The 21,930-nt window shown below is 49.7% G+C and overlaps 1 protein-coding gene across 1 annotated transcript; it reads right to left on the bottom strand.

Moving 5' to 3' along the window:
- Positions 1-529: 529 nt before the first annotated feature.
- SCNN1G (sodium channel epithelial 1 subunit gamma) lies at positions 530-20,019 on the bottom strand. The gene is made up of 13 exons (XM_028706902.2): positions 19,897-20,019; positions 14,758-15,088; positions 13,314-13,617; positions 12,047-12,240; positions 10,360-10,463; positions 8,617-8,780; positions 7,398-7,499; positions 7,016-7,133; positions 5,471-5,549; positions 5,195-5,252; positions 2,890-2,951; positions 2,674-2,749; positions 530-2,016 (listed from the first exon to the last, which is right to left on the bottom strand). The coding sequence occupies exons 1-13, from the start codon at positions 19,937-19,939 to the stop codon at positions 1,597-1,599; spliced, it is 2,055 nt and encodes a 684-aa protein (XP_028562735.2). The 5' UTR covers positions 19,940-20,019; the 3' UTR covers positions 530-1,596.
- Positions 20,020-21,930: the final 1,911 nt, after the last annotated feature.

Raw genomic sequence — 21,930 nt, 5'->3', positions numbered from 1 at the left:
ACTAATAATCGTCATACCCTGAGCTGCAGCTGGGCATGCCACCCTCCGCCATGGCTGATGTGATGTGTACACAGGTAAGACCCCCCCTCCATCGCTACCTCTTAGGAAATGGTAACAGTCTCCCTGCCCCTGATTTATGATGCTGCCTGCCAAGGCAATAGCATCCAGAGGTGCCCCCCCCCAAGTTTGGGATGGTGCCACGGGGCAAACAATAGCTCCTGCCTGAGCTGAGAACCCCACACCCACCAGCCCTGCTGCCTCGTTTGCCATCAATCAACATCACCATGTGTTTGAAAGCAGGAATGAGCCAAGGCAGAGCGTCAGAGGGTGGCTCATGACTGGGGAAAAGCAGAGAGTAGGGGGTCTAGGACCTTTGTGGTGGCAGATGCTTGCACCCCTTCACTGGCTCTGGCTGGTGGAAGGACTCTGGCAGGAGTCCCTTTCAGCTTCCAGGGAGGCCCCAAGATCCTTAGTTCCAGCCCTACCTGATTTCCCAGGGAAAAGATCTCACATGCACAGACACAGGCTGTTCCTTAGAAATATTTTATTAAAGGCATTTCTCCCCTTCCACAGTTCCCAGGGGTTGGTCTCGGTTGTTAAATTATTAAGCTTAAAAACACCACCACCATATATTGCACATGAGCCAAGTCTTTTTTTCACTCCTTCCTGCTTGCCACCTCCACCGCAGCCCCTGCATCCAAAGACTCCTGCAGGGATGGATCAGGTGAAAGGGGGCCTGTTGGGAGTCCAGCCCCCTTTTCTCACAGCGGCCAGGCAGATGCCTCTATGGGGAGCCCGCAAGCAGGACCTGAGCACAACAATAGCAGCAGCCCTCTCCCCACATGTGATTCCCAGTTGCTTGCACTGAGAGGTGTCCTGCCCCCCAGTATTACCAGCTTCTCCAGCGGATGGACCTTGCAAGGGAGGAGGTGGTGGCAAAATGTACCCCGGTAAGTGCACCTGGAAGGGCTGGGGGTGCATGTGTGGGTGTAGCTGGGCATTGGGATGCAGGTCTTTTCAGAAGCAGGATTAAAAGGCACCCCTTGAGAGCCAAGGCTGCTCCTTCTGTGAGGTGTGCTCTCAGAACCAACCTTTACAGCTTTGGGACAAAGGCAAAATCTTGAAGGCAGAACTTAGCTCCCTTCCAGGCCAGCTGAAACCAGGGAGCTGCTTTCAGCTTCAGCAAAAGGGAACCTGGATCTTACTGAACCCACAACCATCTTCCGTGCCTGAGGGTCAAGGTGCAGCTGGACTTGTCCTTTCCCTAAGGAATCACAGCTCTCTGCCACAGAGTCAGCAGCTGTTGTCTGGGGGTCCAAGGTCATGGACTAAGCTCCCACCTCCAGACAGGAACTGCCCTCGGACACTCGAGCATCGCGACAGCAGCCGCCCCAGCGAAAAGCCTGGCTCGCCCCCAGTAAGGGGCAGAGGGGGAATTAATACAGAAACGGCATCAAGTGTCTGGCTAGCAGAATGGCAGAGCACAGAGCAGGTGCAGTTCTGTTTGGGGCAAGCATCTTCTGTCCCCCATCCCGCCAGAGGGTAAGTCCAGCTGCTGAGTCCAAGGAGCAGCCTTTCCTGCTGGGGTCAAGGGCATCACTTGGTTGTCCGGACCTCCAGGGTGTCATCCAGCTGCTCTGGAAAGGTGCTGGCCAGCCGCAGGGTGCTGTAGTTGGGCGGGGGGGTCCTGGGGGGTGGGTGCTCCAGCGAGAGGGGCAGGCGCATGGCTGTGTTGAAGGTGGGCAGGTCGTCGTCGTCTGCAGTGCAGGCTGGGTTGTCGTGGCCCTGCAGGCCATTTTGGGGGGTTGATTCTGCCTCTGCCTCTTCCTCTTCCTCCTCCTCCTCTTGCTCCCTGTTCTTACCCCGCCACCACTTCTTGGCCTTCTGCCAGTGGCGGCGCAGGATGATGCAAATGGTGTCGAGGAAGAAGACCTCCACAATCTCGATGACACAGACCATGGAGCAGCTCATCCAGAGGCCCAGCTGGCCCCCAATGTTGGAGACAAGAATGACGGGCTGGAAAGGGACAGAGGGAGCACTTCGTCACCAGTTTTCCCCTGGGGGGTTTCCTGGCAGGGTTTAATTTCTACACGGAGAAGGGTTTCCCTGTATGGAAACCCCAGCCTCAGGATGCTCCATGGACCACTGAAGGCTCCCCACTCCCCTGGCCACTGAAAGGACACCCTCTCCATTTCACTGTCTCCTTGCCCCACCCAACCCTACCGGAAAACACTTGGGACTGAACATGGGACCTTCTTCATGCAAAGCAAATGGCCCCTGAATGATGGCCATTGTTGGATGCTGCCTTCTACTAAGCCAGATAAGTGACTGGCAGTGGCTCTCCAGGGTTTCACGGTGTGTCTGCCTACCTGGAAACATTGCCAGGGATTGAACCTAGAGCCTTCTGCTTCCAAAGAGGGTGCTCTACGACCATGGAGCTGTGGCTCTTCTCTCCACCACACTAGGGCAAAATCTGCAGGTGTGGTGGAAATGGATCCCTCTTCCTGCCTCCCTCCACCAACTCAGAGGGGGGCCAGGCTGGGGCCCATGGGGAAATGATTCCCCTTAATGGTGCCAGGATTAGCTCCTTCCTGAGCCTGAGTAGAGGAGCCCCTCTTGGCAAGTGTCCTCCCAGAAGGGGCTACTCAGAAGTTGGCCAAAGGCAACACTCACATCATTTGCTGGATTCTCCTTGATTTCCCTCTCGTTCAAGTCTTTGTAGAACACCACGAGGTTTGCCAGGTCTTCCCTGAGAAAATAAATTGTGGGGCGGGGGGAGAGAAGGAGAAATGGAGCTGGATGAGGCAGGGCTGGTTGGGAAGCAACAGTGTCCCACCTAGGAGGGGCAGCCCTGGCTTCTTACGGGATGTGCGTGTGTGGGGAACTTACTTTTTAAAGGTCTCACCACGGTTGTTCCATTTATCCCATGACAGAAGTTTCAGCATCCATTCCTTTAAAAGAAGAGAGCCAGAATTAATTGAACATGCTCGAACATCAGAAAAGCCGTGCCGCTGGGTAAGGATCCAGTCACAAAATCATCACGTTAGAAGGTACTCAAAGGTTCATCTAGTTCAACACTCTGCAGTGTAGGAATCATAGCTGAAGAATCCCAGCAGATAATCCACCCACAGATAACCCTCTCCAATGAAGGAGAGTCCACCATCTTCCAAGGGAATCAGTTCCACGGTCAAACAGCTCTGACCCTCAGAAACTTCTTCCTGAAGTTCAGTCCAGCTTCCTGTTCTCTCAGTGGCTTGCCCGATGCCCCAAAGGGAAGAAACACACAAGCAGGACAATTGTGTGGTCTCCTCTGTAAGCTTGTCCTTCCCATTTGCCACCCCCCTCTCCTCAGGGCTTTGGGGGCCCCTCAAAATTGTGCTGACAAGGACCAGCCCCTGTGCCTAGGGTAGGGCCCAGACTTGCATGTGGCAGCCACCACCGCTGCCCCTTTGATGGAGGTAACCATCCCCTGGACTCCTATTCAAAAGTGCCAGGTACTAAAAATCATGGGCGGGTAGGGCGGGGAAGGGGCAGGGAGGGGCCCTTCGAAGCCCCACAGGCTGGGGCTCAGCTTAGCTGACAGCTGGCCCTGGGTCTGACTCTTGCCCTCCACTGCTTCACTCACAGCTCTTTCCTTTCCTGAGCCCATTTTTTTCTTGTCAGCCTTTCAAACCAACTCCCTGCCTCCGTCCCTTAGCCTGGTCCTCCCATGGAGTTTAGGAGCTCCCTGGGTAGGGCAGGATTTACACATAAGAGAGGGCTTTGCATCTGATCTTGTGCCTGTGCAGGTGAACATATGGAAGGGGCACATTCTTTTTTAAAAAAATTAAATGAAACAATTTGTTCAGATTCTTTAGAATACTGCGAGGAGGTGGAACAAGCCTTAATACCAGGGGACCATCTAATAGTTAATTGGGTCTTGGGGTGTTCACATTCCAGAAAAAGGAGACTGATTTGTCACAGTTTATATAAACAATAAAATTATTATTATTATTATTATTATTATTATTATTATTATTATTATTAAACACCCACCCATCAGAGGTCATGGAAATAAACAACTATTTGATTTTTAGAAGACATCTGAAAGCAACTTTATATAGGGAAGTTTTTAATCTTAGAATTTTTTAATATTATATTGGGAGGGATCCAAATTAGCTTGGGCCACCCAGTCTGATAGGATAATAATAATAATAATAATAATTAGTAATAATAATAATTTAGAGACAAGACACCACCCCAAAATAATTTATAGTCTTAATTCCCTCCAGAAGTAGAACTTCTGGATCTTTTTTTTAAAAAGTATTTTTTATTGAATAGAAATTCACAAGACAAACACATGTGTAAAAACCAAACCAAACCAAACCAAACCAAACCCAGGAGGCCATGGGATGCTACATTCACATGAAGAAATTATAAAGCTCATTATCCGAATACTTGCGATGAGATGCAGAAAGGTAAGTGAAAAGTCCCGTCATAAGAAACGAGAGAACAAGGGGTGGGGCACACCTGACTTGCAAGATATACAGAAACACAAACCTATGACTGAAACCTATGTCTGAAACAAGGAGTACCTAGGATAAAAGGCTGTGTATTGCATCAAGAATTTTTTTTAAAAAACCAATTAGATGTTACTTATTCCAGTTTTCTTTACATACTTGTGGAAGGGCAACTCTTTGTATCTTGAAGCATGATGGCAACGTCATCAGCAATTAAGCTGACAAGGTGTTACCTACTGCAAACCCCTGGATCTATCTACTGTATTGTTATAAAACTTTATAGTATTCCTTACAATATAAACCGGCCAAAAACCAAGACACGATCTTCCAAGGCTGCACTCCCACACAAATCATTTGACCTGCATTGTTCATGCCCCCCCAAAAGTGTTTTTTTGTTTTTGTTTTTGAAACTGTGACCAAAAGTATTTGCTTTCGAGCACCATGCCTGAAAAAGTGCAGCCCGAAATCATGTGAGATCGTGGCAGCCATTTTGGTTACTGTCTTTTTGTGAGAGAAAAAAACGGGGTGTCCCACTTTTTCCGGGACAGTCGACAGGTATGTTATAGCCAAGTTTTCAAGGGATAAAATGAACAGGAAGGAGGAAAGGGGGCAGCCCTCTTTTGTGCAGAAAGGGCACCAGATCCTAGGCAAAGGGAGATCAAGGCAAACAGGACTTGTGGGAGGGAGACACTCACCTGGGAGGCTGAAGAAGGCCACTGGGCAAGGCTGGTGGTGAGGGTCCATTCTTTCAAGCTGGGGAGGCAAGGCAGGCATTGAGCAAGCATAGAGGAAAGGATTCAGAACCCTGATGGCTTCTCCGGGGACCCCAGTGGCAGAAGACCCGACCCTTTCACCCTTTGGAAAACCACTCAAATCAAGGATGCAGGAAGTTGCCATTGGTGTAACTGGAGCCTGGAGCATTCTATTTGTGGGGTGGTGGTAGAGGGATGGTAGGGGGGACGATGACTTACCTGCAGGCCTCTGTGCAGCTCCCCTGGCAATCTAGCTGCTCCTTCACAAACTTTTCATGCTGTTTGTAGTAGCAATACACTAGAGAAGAGAGAGAGAGAGAAGGGAGGCTGTTAGGAGCAGCCCAGCGGCCTCCACCAATCCTGCAAAAATCCCAGCGTGGCTAGGGAAAAAGGTCTTGGGACAACCGCGGGACAGAGGCAAGCTCCCACTTTGTTGAGGAAGCATCTTGGGCAAGGAAGAGGAAGAGGAAGAGGAAGAAGAGTAGTAGTAGTAGTAGTAGTAGTAGTATGGATTTGATATCCCGCCTTATCATTACCCGAAGGAGTCTCAAAGCGGCTAACATTCTCCTTTCCCTTCCTCCCCCACAACAAACACTCTGTGAGGTGAGTGGGGCTGAGAGACTTCAAAGAAGTGTGACTAGCCCAAGCAGCTGCATGTGGAGGAGCGGGGAATCAAACCCGGTTCACCAGATTACAAGTTCACCGCTCTTAACCACTACACCATGCTGGAGAAGGCAACAAGCATGGTCTTCACTCCTGCCTTCTGCTGGGAATGAGCAAGGGGCTCCTGCCTTTGGAAACCTCCTGAGAAGCTGCTGCAGGAAGGGGACTGTGAGCAACATCAAGGAGAGGGGGTGTTCCTGGGACCCAAGAGAAACGGGTCCAATCTTCTTGCTATTTTTGGTATGGCTAGAACAGAGTCATCTTGTTAATGCAATCTGGCTTTATTTATAGCTCTGAAATGTGGGTGTGAGTGTTTTTCTTGTATGTTGCTATATTTGCTGTTACGTTGTTGTTTCAGGATGCTATTGTGAAATTGTTCCTGCAATGGTTGATTTCTGAGATGCAATTCCCGCTTGAAGAGCTGCTTTGGGAACGATTCTTTTTATGGAAGGGTGGCATAACAAAGGAGATTCCAGCTAAAGAAAGGGATTCCAGCTAAACACCAGGAAGAACCTTCTGGCGCTAAGAGCTGTTTGACAGTGGACAGCTCTTAGCGCCTCTGGACAGAAGCGGATTTAGGGGAGCACGACTGGTTCACCTGCACTGGGCGCTGAGCTGAGAGGACACTGCAACAATGGGGGGGGGCACTGAATTTGGCATTGCTACTGAAATTTGAAAGCCCAAAGTTCACCACTGCACCAGAAGGTGGTGGGTTCTCCTTCACTGGAGTTTTGAAAGCAGTGGTTGGGTGGGCATTGGGTGGCCCTTGGGGCCCCTTCCAACTCTTTTAATTCTATGATTCTATACTAATAACATGATGATGATGATGGATTATGAAGGGCAGCTTGGCAGCAGGCCATGTACGCAGATGTGTGCGGAAGGCGAGAGGGAAGCAGGGGCCTCTTCTTGCCTAAAGTCTGGTTTAGGCCCAGAGCTATGGCTTCCCAAGGAAGGGTGTTTTCTCCTGAAATTATGGATGGCAACAAAGAGCTCACATTGGACTCAAGGCAGAGTGGGATGCATTCCTGGAAAGAGATGTCTCAGAGAAACTTAAGCCCCCTCTGGAGGAGAGCGGGCAGGTGGAGTGATGGGAAGACTTACTCCAGTCTGGATATTTCTTGTAGTTGCAGAACTCGGCATTATCGGGCAGGGGCTGGGCGTACTGGGCACAGCCGCACTTTTTCACCATCTCATTCTGGAAGCAGGAATGGAGGCAGGTCTGCGAGGGGGAGAAATCAAGCAGGGTGTCTGTCAGTGCCCTCCAGATGCTGTGGACTACAACTCCCATGAGCCCCCAGCCAGCATGGTCATTTTGGACTACAATTTCCATCAGCCCGAACCATTGCGGTTGCTGGTGCAGGCTGCGCGAAACCATGAGGCAGAGAGGTCCTGGGGCTCCAGGCTGCATGGGTGCAATTTACTCCCCCCCCCCCCGTATTCCTTGGGGGGATGCAAGAGCATGGGATCACCACACATGCCTCACCTGCAAAGAGTAGGTTTTGTTCTTGTATAGCTTCTTCACATTGACGTCAGACCCGTCCTCTTTGCAGTTGCTGTATGGATAGCCGAGTCTTTTGGACTTTGTCTGTGGGTCAGAAAGGAAGAACTCTGTTGGTGTGAGCCTGCCAAGGTGGGGTGTGTGATGGGAGAGGGGTGTGTGGGGCAGGGAAGAGGCAACCTGGGTTGCGCTTGTGCTTCTTCCTTTAACCCCAGAGGTGTGGGTGCTGGAAAGGCACTTTGAACATGCTCAGGTGCACTCTATTGTGTGCTATCAGGATTTTCTATCCCAAGAGGCCAAAGCCAGGCCTGGCATCCCAAAGGAGGTTTGGCAGGATTTACATCCTGAAAGATCGGTAATAAAAAAAACAAAACTTGGCAATGCCCAGGATTGAAGCAGATGTTGTACCTCTGAAGTATGGACGAACTCCCTCATAAGACCTGACAATGTCTTATGTATATCTAATATTTCATTGGGTAGACACTTCATAGTTTCACTTTTGGGGGTGGAGTGAACATCTGTGGTCCTCCAGGTATTGCTGGACTCCAGCCCCCATCATTGGCCATGCAAGTTCAGATCTTTTTTTCCTTTTAATGCAGCCCTGAGCCTTAGTCACAGCCACACAGGACAAAGAACATGGCAAAGAAAGTCTCTTCCAAAACGGCCTCCAGTCAGGGCAGAGCTTTCCAAAGTGTGTGTTGCGACACATTAGTACATCAGCTCAGTGTGTAGGTGTGTCACACTACAGTGGTATCTCGGGTTACAGACGCTTCAGGTTACAGACTCCGCTAACCCAGAAATAGTACCTCGGGTTAAGAACTTTGCTTCAGGATGAGAACAGAAATTGCGCCCCCATGGCGCAGTGACAGCAGGAGGCCCCATTAGCTAAAGTGGTGCCTCAGGTTAAGAATGGTTTCAGGTTAAGAACGGACCTCCAGAACAAATTAAGTTCTTAACCTGAGGTACCACTGTATTACAATTTATGTATGTCTCCGTATCACTTATAAGGGGTTAGTTTAGCCTCCTGGTTTGCTAATAAAACTGCACTACTGTGTCGCGAAATGATGCATGTCTAAAAAGCATGCCACCAACATGAAAAGTTTGGAAAGCTTTGAGCACTGGACAGCCGTATGTTGGGAGGGGGGTTTCCTGCACACCCGAGAGCAGAATCTGCCCAGGGTTCTGCTCCAGCAGCACCACTCACAAAGTGCATCCCGATGGAGGTGGCTGTGGCCGTCTCTATCTCAGTGCCGACGTCTTCAATGAAGGGATATTCATCCTGGCCGTGAATCACTATCTTCGCTCCCGTAGATGTCACCAAGAAAGGGTTGTACTCTGCTTCGTTTATATACAGGATCACCTGCAGCCCTGTGTAAAGGAAGGAGCACAGGATTAGGCCAGTCTAGTGGAAGGTACGGGACCAAGAGAGGCTCTGGAGGAAGAGGAGGAGAAGGCCCTGTGGGGACAGGGGCCAAAAAAAGTCAGGGCACACGGGATGAGACTTGCCAGCTAAACTATTGCGTCTCCCGTTCTCTCCTTTGCTTCTCTGCGCAGCACCTGAAGCAGCTAACAAAACAAGCTAATGCATGGGTTTTTTTAAAAAAATTGCAGGGAAAAATTTAGCCAAACCAAAATGTAAAAATCCATGCAGGCAGACAGATCAGTCTGCTGAGTTTGGGCAAAGCCAGGCAATTACTTGGCAGTGCAAAACGGTGGTCAGCCGCAAACCTGGGTATATTAGATTTCTACGTTGCTTTCCACTACAAAAGTCCCGAAGCAATTCATAATCGAAATCTTTAAACAATAAAAAAATAAAATCATGCAAATGTTAATAAATACAGATCTGACAGTAGAATCGTATCAGTGTTGCTGCCCCAACTCCTCGCAAAAATAAAGCACATTTGGAACCAATGATAGCAGGTTTGGCCCCAGGCGAGCCTCCCTGAAGGAGCATTCCATAGACAGCGAACTACAGCAGAGAAGGCCCCATTCTCTCATCAACACCCTCCGAAACTCCCTCGGAGTTGGCACGTGTTGATGTCCAGGTCTGGGCAGATTTACCAGGGGGAAATGAGGTCCTTTTACAAGCCAGAAGGTCTCAGCTAAAGTGGCAGCGACTGGTACAGGAAATCCCCTAATGTGTATTTGCTTGCAAAATTGTGAACTTAAGCCCCTCAAGAGCAGTGCTTTTTTCTGGGGGGGGGGGCAGGAATGTAGGGATACACATACAGATTCACACCAGTCCACTTGGGACCAGCTACCCAGACAAGTAATATTTCAATTGTCAAATCTTAATGGTGGAAAAGAGGCTTGCATGCAAGATTCAGGTCAGGTAAGACTATCCATGGAGGGGAGGCAGGGGGCAGGGTGGGAGGAGGAGCAGCTGGACGCAGCTGGGACTTTGTAGGCTTCTCTTAGTTAGCTAGTTAGGTTTTTCCCCTATAAAATTTATCCACTGCTTGGTTGTAAAACACACACACACACACACACACACACACACACTCCTCAAAGCAGTTTGCAAAGAGGAAAATACAATAAAGTTATCACTAAAAGCAACTCTTGACAACATTTGAAAGAGAAAAACAGCAATAAACTAAAACAGATTAAAACGTACATCCACATTCTACATGCCTGGGTAGGCTTGCCTAAACAAAACTGGTTTTAGCAAGTGCCAACGAGAGTAGAGTGAAGGCTGACTGATATCAATAGGCAGGGAGTTTCCAGAGTGTAGGTGCTGCCACAAGGAAAGGCTGATTTCTTGCAAATGTGGAGTGGGTGTTAGGTGGCATCTGTAAGAGGATCAGTTCTGCTAGTTGAAGTGATCGAGTGGACATGTTCTCTTAGCACTCTGCATAGAGGCTACAGAGCTCAGGACAAGAATCTAGGTCCACCCACACCCACTCACAACTGAGATCAAGCAGGCAAACTGTCTGGAGGGCTCCCTTACCATATTCACTGCCTCCGGTGGTTGTGTTCAGGATGCTTCCGTTCTGCCCACTGTTGAAGGTATAGCAGTTCCCGTGCATCGGATGGTGGAATGTCGTGAAGTTCCTGGCACCGACCAAAGACATATTTATTTTTCAAAAGCACTTCACCCCACCTACTGTAGATAAACTCAACAAAAGAGCTTAAATTGCCCAATTAACATGAACTGCATTAGAAATGAACTGTTTATGCAGGGACTTTTGTTTAGCTTCCCAACAGACAAGGACAAAGAGTTTTGAAATTATTTGGGTGGTGCCCAACTCTTAAAAAATGTCATGGGGAGTGGGAGGCAGCAAAGAGGGATCTTTCTGGGGGGAGGTGTGGAGGGTGTTGACACAAGAACAGCCCCTCTCAGTGATGGCTCTACAGGGAAGAATGCCTGGCACCATCAACTTAACCCTGGGGCCAGGCAAAAAACGTTTATATTCTGCTAGACCTCTGGGTTTTCATTATCTGTGCCCTCCTTCAGTGGGTGGGATGTTTCAGTCCTGCCTTTTAAAAATATGAATGAGTTTTAGGTTTCCATTTTATGCTGATTTTAGAATCATATAATCGTAGAGCTGGAAGGATCTCCCAAGGGACATCTAGTCCAACCCTCTGCAATGGAGGAGTCACAACAAAGGAATCCCTGACATAATGTACTGGTATGTGTTATTTATTTCTGTTGCTGTTCTAAGTCACTTTGAGTTATTCTGTTAAAAAAAGACAAACTAATAAGTTTAATGAGTAACAACAACAACAACAACAACAACATCTTAAGGGTATATGGTCCCCACTGAGAACATCTGGCGAGCACCAGATTGGGGAAGGATGGGTTAATGCAACAAGTGGCTAAGCAGGAATGGTGGGTTGAGCCGAGTGACGACTAGGCTTCCGCTTGCAATGGCAAGATCTTTGGCATGACTCACCACTACCCAGTTGGGAACCTGAACAGGCCTGTTCTCCCCACGGATTGATGGGGAAACAGATGCTTTGGGGAGGCAGATCCCAGAGGGTGGGCTGTAAGGCTGCCACCTGGAAACCACAAGGCAGACCAGGTGGGTTGCCATGCAGAAACATCTATATCTGCAGTCCTAAGCTCATGGGTGAGACCACATTTTGGACACTGCTGCAGAAAGGGCACTGCCCTCGTAGCTTCTGTTCTGTACTGCCTCAGAGGTTCACCAGCAGAAGAACTCAGCTAAAACCAGTGGCGTAGCGTGGGTTGTCAGCACCCGGGGCAAGGCAAGTAATTTGCGCCCCCTAACCCGTGGATTTGCGCCCCCTAACCTGTGGATTTGCGCCCCCTAACCTGTGGATTTGCCCTAACCCCAGATGTTGTGCCCGGTGCAGCCGGCCCCCCCTGCACTCCCCACGCTACGCCACTGGCTAAAACCTGCTCCAGTCACCGACCTTCACAAACCGTGAAGGCTTGAAAGGTGATCCTTAAAAAGACACACATGAGGCCAGAGAGCTCTGCATTCAACACCTGTCCAGCTGCACAAGGCCAATTTGGTGCGTATCTCACTTCTGTCTGGCCTCGCCAAGGATGCTAGAGAAAAGCCCCTATTAAACTTCCCACATCTAAAGCACTTTTAATTTGCAATAGATATGTTCCACCTCCGCTGCTGGAGCATGCTCTGCCCCCCGCTCTGTTCCCAGTGACTGACCTGGCGTCGCAGGAACGGCCGTCAAAGAAGCAGCTCAAGATGAGCTCCTCTGCCGAGTAGCTCATGTTCACTTTCTCTTCAGCACTGATTTGGGCCATGATGTTCATGTAATGCAGCTTGTACCACTCCTGGATGGCGTTGACACCCGAACTGAAGGTGTAAAGGGCACAGTCACTCTTGTTGTGGGAGTCACACTGGAAGGAAGAGAAAGCAGGGGCTCAGGCAAGCAGGCAGGCCGAGGGGCTGCCCCACAGATGCATACGCTGCCTTGCAGTGTGGAAATAGGTAGGTGGCTCAGCACAGAATAGCGTGGTGCAGTGGTTAAAGTGTTGGCCTAGGACCCGGGAGACCAGGGTTCAAATCCTGACACTCAGCCATGAAGCTCACTAGGTGTGACCATGGGCTAGTCACTGCCCCTCGGCCTAATCTGCCTCGCAGGTTTGTTTTGGGCATTAAACGAGGGGAGAACCACGTACACTTTGGACAAAAAGGGTGGGATAGCAATGCAACAAATAAAATGACAATAGTCATTCAGAAAGAGAGAGAAGGCATGAGCAGAATCCTCAGATGCCTGGACCCAGAAAGAAAATCTCTCTGATCCAGCCTTGGAACTGGAGGTGACTCGTAACTCTGCAGGCAAGACATATTCAACTGTGAGACAGGAGGGACACCTTGTCGCATTTGTTTGTTGAGCTAATTAATGTGTATACAGTATTTATATTTGTTTGCAGTAGGATTTATAACCTGCTTTCTGCCTTAATTGGAGATGCCCAAAGTGGAGAACAACCAAGGTTGCCTGGCAGGGGCTTCCGCTGAGCAGGGGCTACAACAGGAAAGCCCCCCACTCACTCCAGGCTGCTGCCAGCCACATTTCAGGAGGCAAGTGGCACCTTTTCCTATGGTGAAGTTCTGGGCACGATCCAAGGTGCAGGTCTGAGCCTGCAAAGGGCACTTGTTGAGCTCACAAGCCTGTCCACTGCCCTCCAAATGGACTACATTTCCCAGCAGCCCCAGCACCACATGGCTGCTTCATGCTGGGACTGATGGGAGCTGTAGTCCAAAACCTCTGGAGGGCACTGGGTTGAGGAAGGCTGTGGCCATGGGGATGGAAAATGATTCGGAAAAAGCCCCAAAGGCACTGCATGGGGCTCCCCATCTCCTTCCCTCCTGCCTGTGCCAAGCCCGCCGGCCCCAAATGTAAGGCTGTCACCCGACTCAACAGAGCTGCATCTGGTTCTCCCATAGGCCACAGAGCAAGGCGACTCACCAGCTGGAATCCCACAATATCCTGGGGGTTCTTGACGCTGACGATGCTGGAGCCGCCCGAAATGATGTTGGCCTCCATGCGCCGTTTGGAACCAGAGGAGGGATTTGGAAAAGGCTGCTGGTGTGTGAGGTTGTCTAAATTCATCAAGGGAAAGTATCTGTGGAATCTTCTGTCCTCACTTGGCTCAGGATCACCAGCATCACGACGCTCCCTGATATTACTTCCAGAAAAGTCATACAAGGACCTCAGCGCGTTCTCTGTCTCTTTGTCCAGCTCGGCCAGGTGTTTCTTGATGGCACTGTACCTACCGGGAGACAGACAGGGGATCTTGTTGCTACAGGGGGCAAGATCTTTTGCTACCAGGAGAGCGGGGAGGGGAGGCCTGTTAAAATCAGATAGCCAGGATCTGGGTGCATCCACTCAGCCCAGCACTGGGCTCAAGGACCAAGACTGACACACAATTATTTTAAAGCAGACTTGTGCTTCAAAGTGGGAAGGATAAACAGCTGCCACTCATCACTCAACAATCCAAAGATCTTCCTGCACTTTTGACACTAGGAAATATGTCTTATAATCACCCACGTTGCTTGGATATCTATTTGGGCATAAGATCTGCTTATATCAATAGGTATGTTTAAATTGGATTGTACTTACTGTGACAACCCAACAAACAAGAACATAAACGCCACTTTTCGATGAATGTAAAATCACCCCACCCACTCCCATAGTCCAGCAGCAAGATAACACAAGCCCCATAGTGATCAGGTTCACAAGCCGGACATTTAACAGTAGCCTACTTTGCAGGGTTATTGTCAGTATTTCTGGGGCGATTAACATTCGTTGCTATTTTATTGTACAAGTCCCTCAGGGCATGATCCTATGCAATGCAAATTGCAATGGAAATATTATTATTCAAAACTCTCAGAGCGTCTTACAAACCACAAGACACAAAATACATGACATTCCACCATGGCAATTCCCAAACAAGTCCAAAGAGATTGTTAACAAAAATACAACTGCAACCGCCACACTCGTGTCACAGGTTTGCAGGGCAACATTTCCTACTTTGGGCATTTTCAAGAGAAGGAAGGATCCCTCCTAAAAGATGATTTTACTTGTTTCCCCAAAGAGGCCGGAGAGGCCTCCCTATGCAGGGAGTTCCACAGGTGAGGGCTGCACACTCAGCAGGGCTGCTTTAGGGGATCTTAAAGACCAGGGCGGGGAACCGTGAACTGGAGCTCTCTGAGCACTCCAAATAATAATTAAATGCTGCTGTTATAAGTTGCCATTATTTATTCCACCCAAGGCGTCACCTCCCTGACTCCACATTCCAAGTTCTTGAGCAGGACTGTGCTGAAAGCAGCCTGGCCTGATCCTGACCCTTCGCTGTCCCTGTCCACTGGCAGGATTGAGGGTGCTTTCCTGGATGCTGAGCCTCACTTACTTGTAGGGGTTGATGTTACAGATGGTGACGGCTGGGAAGGGGAGTGCGTGGAACTGGACCGTGACAGAGACAGAGGCTTTGTAGTAGTTGAGGACCAGCTGAGTGCAGTACCACAGGATCAGTCCCACGGCGGTCAGCGTGAGCAGGATCCACAAGAAGCGGCGCAGGCGCCCCCGCGAGACCACGATGCGCCGACAGCCGTGGGTGTTGGTGTTCATGCAGTACCAGTGCATCAGCTCCCGCAAGGTGGGCGCCTGGGGGCCGGTCACGGGCAATGTCTTCTTGAGCTTGGCCTTGATCTTCTTGGCAGGCGCCATGCTAATGGCCGACACTTTGGAGGGGGAAACACAAAGCAAAAAGCAAGGATATTGCAGGCACTGGATATTGTAGAGCAGTGTTAGAAACTCAGATATATAAGCTAGGCACCCAGTGGCTCCTTAAACCAAGGTTGGAGTCGCCAAAACTGAACGTCTAGTTGCCATTTGAGGGCAAGATGGCTCTAAAGTCTTCTTTTTCAGATGATGGACTGACTGTGATTCTCAGTTAAACATATTTCAAGTTCAGATGGCAACCTTGGGCTAGGTTAAGAGCTTTGAGAACTTAAAAGAAGAAAAGTGACTTGAAACCGGGAAAGCCCACATATATATTGGCCTATTTCAACCTCTTTTTCTTTAATGGTGTCTGTTCTGGCTCAGGCTGCACAGAAAAAGCATTTTGGTTCCAGAAATGCATTCCAATTGTGCAGATAAAATATAACTGATAGAATCCTCAGGTATCGGGTATTGGTGTGTGAAAACAACCCAGATCCAATGATCTCCAGATGGTGGAGATGTCAGGTGCTATCCTGGCGCCCAGGCATCTTCACTTGGTTGCAAGTGGTTGAAAGCCAGGTGCAAAAACACTGTTGTAGAGCAGGGATGTCCAACAGGTTGATCGCAATCTACTGGTAGATACCCAGGAGGTTTTAATAGATTGTGGCTGATCTCTGGTTCCCTTTCCTTAGGGTCACTAAAACTGACTCCTGCCCTGCCTTCCATTGTTATTTGATCTCTAGAAGGGAAGGCGGAGCTTTCTCTGTGCTGCTGTTTTCATCCATAGCAATCTTTTTGTGAGTGACTTTACCCCTTTGTCCCTTGCCTTTAACCCACCCCCCCCATGGAAGTTCCCCTCCCCAAAAAAGCTATTTTTAACCCCTAAAAAAGGTCAACAACTTTGAGCTGAATCCCCCCCAAAACAGGGGTAGATCACTGCCAGTTTTTAATTCTGAAAGTAGATTGCAGTCTCTTGAGAGTTGGCCACCCCTGTTGTAGAGGATATTGTACAGTTGGAAAAGGTTCAGAAGAGGGCAAGCAGAATGATCAAGGGGATGGAGCAACTCTTCCTGTGATGGAAGGTTGCAGCGTTAGGGACTTTTTCATTCAGAGAAAAGGTGAGTCAGAGGTGAATTACAGAATTGCAGAGCTGTAAGGATCATCTAGCCCAGGAATATGTAGTTGCCCCATACAAGGATTGAACCTGCAACCTTGGCATTATCAGCCGCATGCTCTAACCAACTGAGCTATCCAGACCAGAGGTTTATAAAATTCCACATAGCATTGAGACAGTCATCACACTAGAACTTGTGCACACCCAGTGAAGATGAACATTGGAAGACTCAGAACAGAACAGACAAAAGGAAGTCATTCTTCCAGCAGCACATAGCTAAGCTGTGGAACTCACTTCCACAGGACGCAGTGATGGCCACCAACCTAGGCAGCTTTAAAAGAGGATTGGGCAAATTTGTGGAGGAGAGGGCTCAGTGCTACTGGCCATGATGCCAATATCCTGCCCCCATGTTGGAAGGCTGTAATACTTCTGAATACCAGTTGCTGGAAACCACAGGAGGAGAGAGGGCTCTTGTGTTCAGGTCCTGCTTGAGCCTTTCCCGTAACAAGCTTCTGGTTGGCCGCAGGAAGAAGAGGATGCTGCACCAGAAGGTCCCCTTTGGCCTGACCCAGCAGGCTCTTTTGACGTTCTCATGGCAGGCTTAATCACAAAACCTCTGTTGCACATCTAAAACCAGCCACAAACCTGTTTAAACTGTCAGAGGCCCCAGCTGAGCCACAGATACCTGTTGAGCCTTTAATAATACAAACACAGTGTCAGCAGGGACCTCAGAGGACATCTAGGCCAACCCTTTGCCAATGCTGGCACTCCACTACTGTAGCCTCCCTGAAAAGGGTCTCCCCCCCTGCCCCTTCTGACATTTGCTGGCCCCTTCTTCCTACTCCTAGAGCTGTTTTGTTCTTAAAACCACAGCCTTGCATTTGTGCTGTGTGTTCAGTACACCAAGACCAACCTCTGAGATGGGGAGGGGACCAAATAAAGACAAATATTCCTCTTCCCATGGTAAGACTCAGGCCTGGCCTGACTTTTATATTGCTGTATACCACCCTGGTAATTTTAGCAGAGGGAGGTCTATAAAAATACTCTTGGTAAATAAATAAAGTAAGAGCCAGGCCACTCCCCCTGTTAAAAGCCATAGGGAACAATCATCACAATGACTGGCTACTTGAGAACATTTCCTAGAACTGCGTAGGTCAGTTGGCATTGAATTAAAAAAAAAAATTCCAAGAGTTGACTGAAAGTGAAAGGGGAGGAGGACCTCTGCTGAATCTCCACGGAGTGTTTGTTTGCACAGGATGGGGCTGGTGGCACATTGAATGCGCAATGTCTGGCTGAGACCAACCAGGCCTCCCCCCCTCCTCTCTCTCTCTCTCTCTTGTGTGTAGGTGTGTGCTTTATCCTCACAACAACCCTGTAAGGTGGGCTAGATGGAGAGGCAGTGACTGGCCCAAGCTCACCCAGTGAGATTCATGACAGAGTGAGGATTTGAACCCTGGTCTCCCAGGTCCCCAGTCCGACACGCTAACCATTGCACCACACTGCACCTGTTTACTCTGCATCCCACGTACACCTACTGCTGGTTTGGAAAGTGGTTTACACACAACACTAGTCATATGCCATACCAATCCTGCCGTTTCTTATAAAATACTGCAACCTGATGCATTTCCCCTGAAACCAACTTCCATCTGAACAGAGGAAAAATCCCTGCATAACTGTGTTTTAAGCTAACAATTTATGCTAAAACAATTTATGTTTTCAGTGAGTTGAGGATTGTGTATGCCACAAGACAAGGAGATCCTCCAGTTGCCGTCTTGGTCCCAAAATACAGGTGGCCAAGGGTATTTATATATTTATTTCATAAAATTTATATGCCGCTCGGAAATCCTCAAAGCAGCTTACAAAGAGTACCGTATATAAAAGGGTATGTGGCAGGCCTAGATAGAGGAGTTGCTACAGTTTGAAGAATTTTGTGAAACTCTGAGGCTTGCATCTCCCTATAGCTATGGGTGGCTGTTCAGCCAGAGGATATCTGTTTTGTTTTGATTCCTGAAATGGGTTCTCTCAGTAGCAAACACCTGCTTCCCATCAACACCTTTCTAGCCTGGGAATGGAAATCCGTCTTTAAGATGCACGCACCTCTGGGCATTCCAGTGGTTCCAGGGGACCTTTTCCCACCCAGGGATTACCTTAGAGGCCAGAGGCTTCTCTGCTGATGGTACACAGTTCAGGGCAGCCCCTGCCAGCCAACCCACAATACGCAAAGGGACCTGCCCCCCAGCTGGGAATCTCACTTTAGCCCTAGAGAGAGCCAGCATGGCACAGTGGTTAGTGCTGGGCTAGGACTTGTGAGAGAGCTTCACTGGGGGCCAGTCACTGCCTCTCAGCCTAACCTACTTCACAGGGTTGTTGCGGGGATTAAATGAGGAGGGGGATGCTGCATTGAGGTCCTGGGAGAAAAAGGTGGCATATAAATGAAACAGATACATAAGAATAAAAGGTGGAACAACCTTCCTTCCTCTCTCCTCCCTGATTTCCAATCACCAGAAAAAAAAGGGAAGAAGGAAATTTCATGGGAAATCAAAGAGCATTGCTGTTATATCCCTCATACAACCCCATCTTCCTGTGACACCATCAGGAAGAAATGGTGCCACCTGGGATGTAAGGAAGTCTTCTGAGCGATGGAGGAGGAAGACAGAAAGCCCCCTTCGACTGAGTCATTTGAGTTCAGCACTGTCAACACTGACTGGCAGGAGCTCTCCAGGATTTCAGACAAGAGTCTAGTCTGTGCTTGGAGATGTCAGGGGGCCTGGGGGCAAGACAGTAGCTCCAACTGTGGCAGATGAAACACTGGGGAGACCCCCTCTTCTCCCTGGGGAGGGCTAGTTAAAATGGTCGGCTCTGGATTCTTGTCCCCCATCCCCCGCCTCTCCATCCACCCCTTGGAGAGGGCAGACGTCTGCCCTGGGAGAGCCCCACTGCAGAGGAGTAAAAACACCAGAAGAGCCCTGCAGTGCTGGATGAGGCCAAAGGGGACCCATCTGGTCCAGCCTCCTGGTCTCTTCTGTGCCTCTTCTGTGAAACCCTCAAGCAGGACCTGAGCGTAAGAGCAGCACTGCCCCCTCCTGTGATGTTAAGCAACCGGTATTCGGAATAAAGATATAAGCAAATTATAGAATCATAGAGTTGGAAGAGACCCAGGGGTCATCTAGTCCAACCCCCTGCAATGCAGGAAACTCAGCTGTGGCATCCATGACAGATAGCCATCCAACCTCTGCTTAAAAACCTCCAAGGAAGGAGAGTCCACAACCTCCCGAGGGAGAATGTTTCACAGTCGAACAGCTCTTACTGTCAAAAGTTTTTTCCGTATGTTTAGCCGGAATCTCCTTTATTGAATCCATTGGTTCCAGATCTACCCTCCAGAGCAGGAGAAAACAAGCTTTCGCTTGCAAAAGAGGGCTTGATAGAAGCCACCGATAGCCTTCCCCTCCATATATTAGCTCAATCTTCTTTTAATGCCACGCCACCCAAAACAGGGGCACTCGCTGGCTCCTGCGGCAGCGAGTTCCATAGTTTGTCCTTACTTCTGCCTGTCCTAAATCTCCCCACAACCCTTCGGTCGAGGCTGGCTCCCCGCCCCCGGTTTGGACCCTCGAAGGTGGGCGCGCCTCCAGTCTCCCTCCCAACCCAGGCAACTGCACTTCCCAGCTTCCAGAAGCGCCCCAGAGAGCAGACCTCATCTCCGCCGCGTCTCACCTGCGGGGCCGCGGTTGACGCTGAGAGCCGGCTGGGGCTGCATGGCGAGGCTGGCGAGGGCGCAGCTCCTACTGCGGGATGCCGCGGCTGGCTCTGCTCTGCCCCGGCCGCCCCAGCCCGCCCCCGGCCGGCCGCCACGCCTTCGCCAGGCTCGGGTTGCAATACGCGCTCGCCGCCCCGCGAGCTCGAGGCGCCCCCTGCAGGTTATTCGCCGCCCTGCCGTGCCACTCGCCTGCCGCTCCCTGCCCTGCAGCGGCCCCTGCCGGCAGCAAGCGTAGGAGCAGGCGGGCGTAACCCTGGTCCAGCAGTGGAACAGAAAGAAAGGATTATGGTGTTTGTTTGTTTGTTTGAAAGAAGGAAAGAAAGAACCCCTGTTGTAGAGGATATTGTACAGTTGGAAAAGGTTCAGAAGAGGGCAAGCAGAATGATCAAGGGGATGGAGCAACTCTTCCTGTGATGGAAGGTTGCAGCGTTAGGGACTTTTTCATTCAGAGAAAAGGTGAGTCAGAGGTGAATTACAGAATTGCAGAGCTGTAAGGATCATCTAGCCCAGGAATATGTAGTTGCCCCATACAAGGATTGAACCTGCAACCTTGGCATTATCAGCCGCATGCTCTAACCAACTGAGCTATCCAGACCAGAGGTTTATAAAATTCCACATAGCATTGAGACAGTCATCACACTAGAACTTGTGCACACCCAGTGAAGATGAACATTGGAAGACTCAGAACAGAACAGACAAAAGGAAGTCATTCTTCCAGCAGCACATAGCTAAGCTGTGGAACTCACTTCCACAGGACGCAGTGATGGCCACCAACCTAGGCAGCTTTAAAAGAGGATTGGGCAAATTTGTGGAGGAGAGGGCTCAGTGCTACTGGCCATGATGCCAATATCCTGCCCCCATGTTGGAAGGCTGTAATACTTCTGAATACCAGTTGCTGGAAACCACAGGAGGAGAGAGGGCTCTTGTGTTCAGGTCCTGCTTGAGCCTTTCCCGTAACAAGCTTCTGGTTGGCCGCAGGAAGAAGAGGATGCTGCACCAGAAGGTCCCCTTTGGCCTGACCCAGCAGGCTCTTTTGACGTTCTCATGGCAGGCTTAATCACAAAACCTCTGTTGCACATCTAAAACCAGCCACAAACCTGTTTAAACTGTCAGAGGCCCCAGCTGAGCCACAGATACCTGTTGAGCCTTTAATAATACAAACACAGTGTCAGCAGGGACCTCAGAGGACATCTAGGCCAACCCTTTGCCAATGCTGGCACTCCACTACTGTAGCCTCCCTGAAAAGGGTCTCCCCCCCTGCCCCTTCTGACATTTGCTGGCCCCTTCTTCCTACTCCTAGAGCTGTTTTGTTCTTAAAACCACAGCCTTGCATTTGTGCTGTGTGTTCAGTACACCAAGACCAACCTCTGAGATGGGGAGGGGACCAAATAAAGACAAATATTCCTCTTCCCATGGTAAGACTCAGGCCTGGCCTGACTTTTATATTGCTGTATACCACCCTGGTAATTTTAGCAGAGGGAGGTCTATAAAAATACTCTTGGTAAATAAATAAAGTAAGAGCCAGGCCACTCCCCCTGTTAAAAGCCATAGGGAACAATCATCACAATGACTGGCTACTTGAGAACATTTCCTAGAACTGCGTAGGTCAGTTGGCATTGAATTAAAAAAAAAAATTCCAAGAGTTGACTGAAAGTGAAAGGGGAGGAGGACCTCTGCTGAATCTCCACGGAGTGTTTGTTTGCACAGGATGGGGCTGGTGGCACATTGAATGCGCAATGTCTGGCTGAGACCAACCAGGCCTCCCCCCCTCCTCTCTCTCTCTCTCTCTTGTGTGTAGGTGTGTGCTTTATCCTCACAACAACCCTGTAAGGTGGGCTAGATGGAGAGGCAGTGACTGGCCCAAGCTCACCCAGTGAGATTCATGACAGAGTGAGGATTTGAACCCTGGTCTCCCAGGTCCCCAGTCCGACACGCTAACCATTGCACCACACTGCACCTGTTTACTCTGCATCCCACGTACACCTACTGCT

Source organism: Podarcis muralis, chromosome 14 (assembly GCF_964188315.1).
Source record: "Podarcis muralis chromosome 14, rPodMur119.hap1.1, whole genome shotgun sequence".
Taxonomy (NCBI): Eukaryota; Metazoa; Chordata; class Lepidosauria; order Squamata; family Lacertidae; genus Podarcis; species Podarcis muralis.
This window is presented reverse-complemented; position numbering and strand designations above follow the sequence as displayed.

Coding starts and splice junctions, on each gene's coding strand:
- SCNN1G (XM_028706902.2), bottom strand. CDS start 19,939: ATGCAGCCCCAGCCGGCTCTCAGCGTCAACCGCGGCCCCGCAG. Junction 5,253..5,470: donor AGCTGCACAGAGGCCTGCAG/GTAAGTCATCGT, acceptor TTGCCTCCCCAG/CTTGAAAGAATGGACCCTCA. Junction 2,017..2,673: donor AGGAGAATCCAGCAAATGAT/GTGAGTGTTGCC, acceptor GTCCCTTTCCAG/CCCGTCATTCTTGTCTCCAA.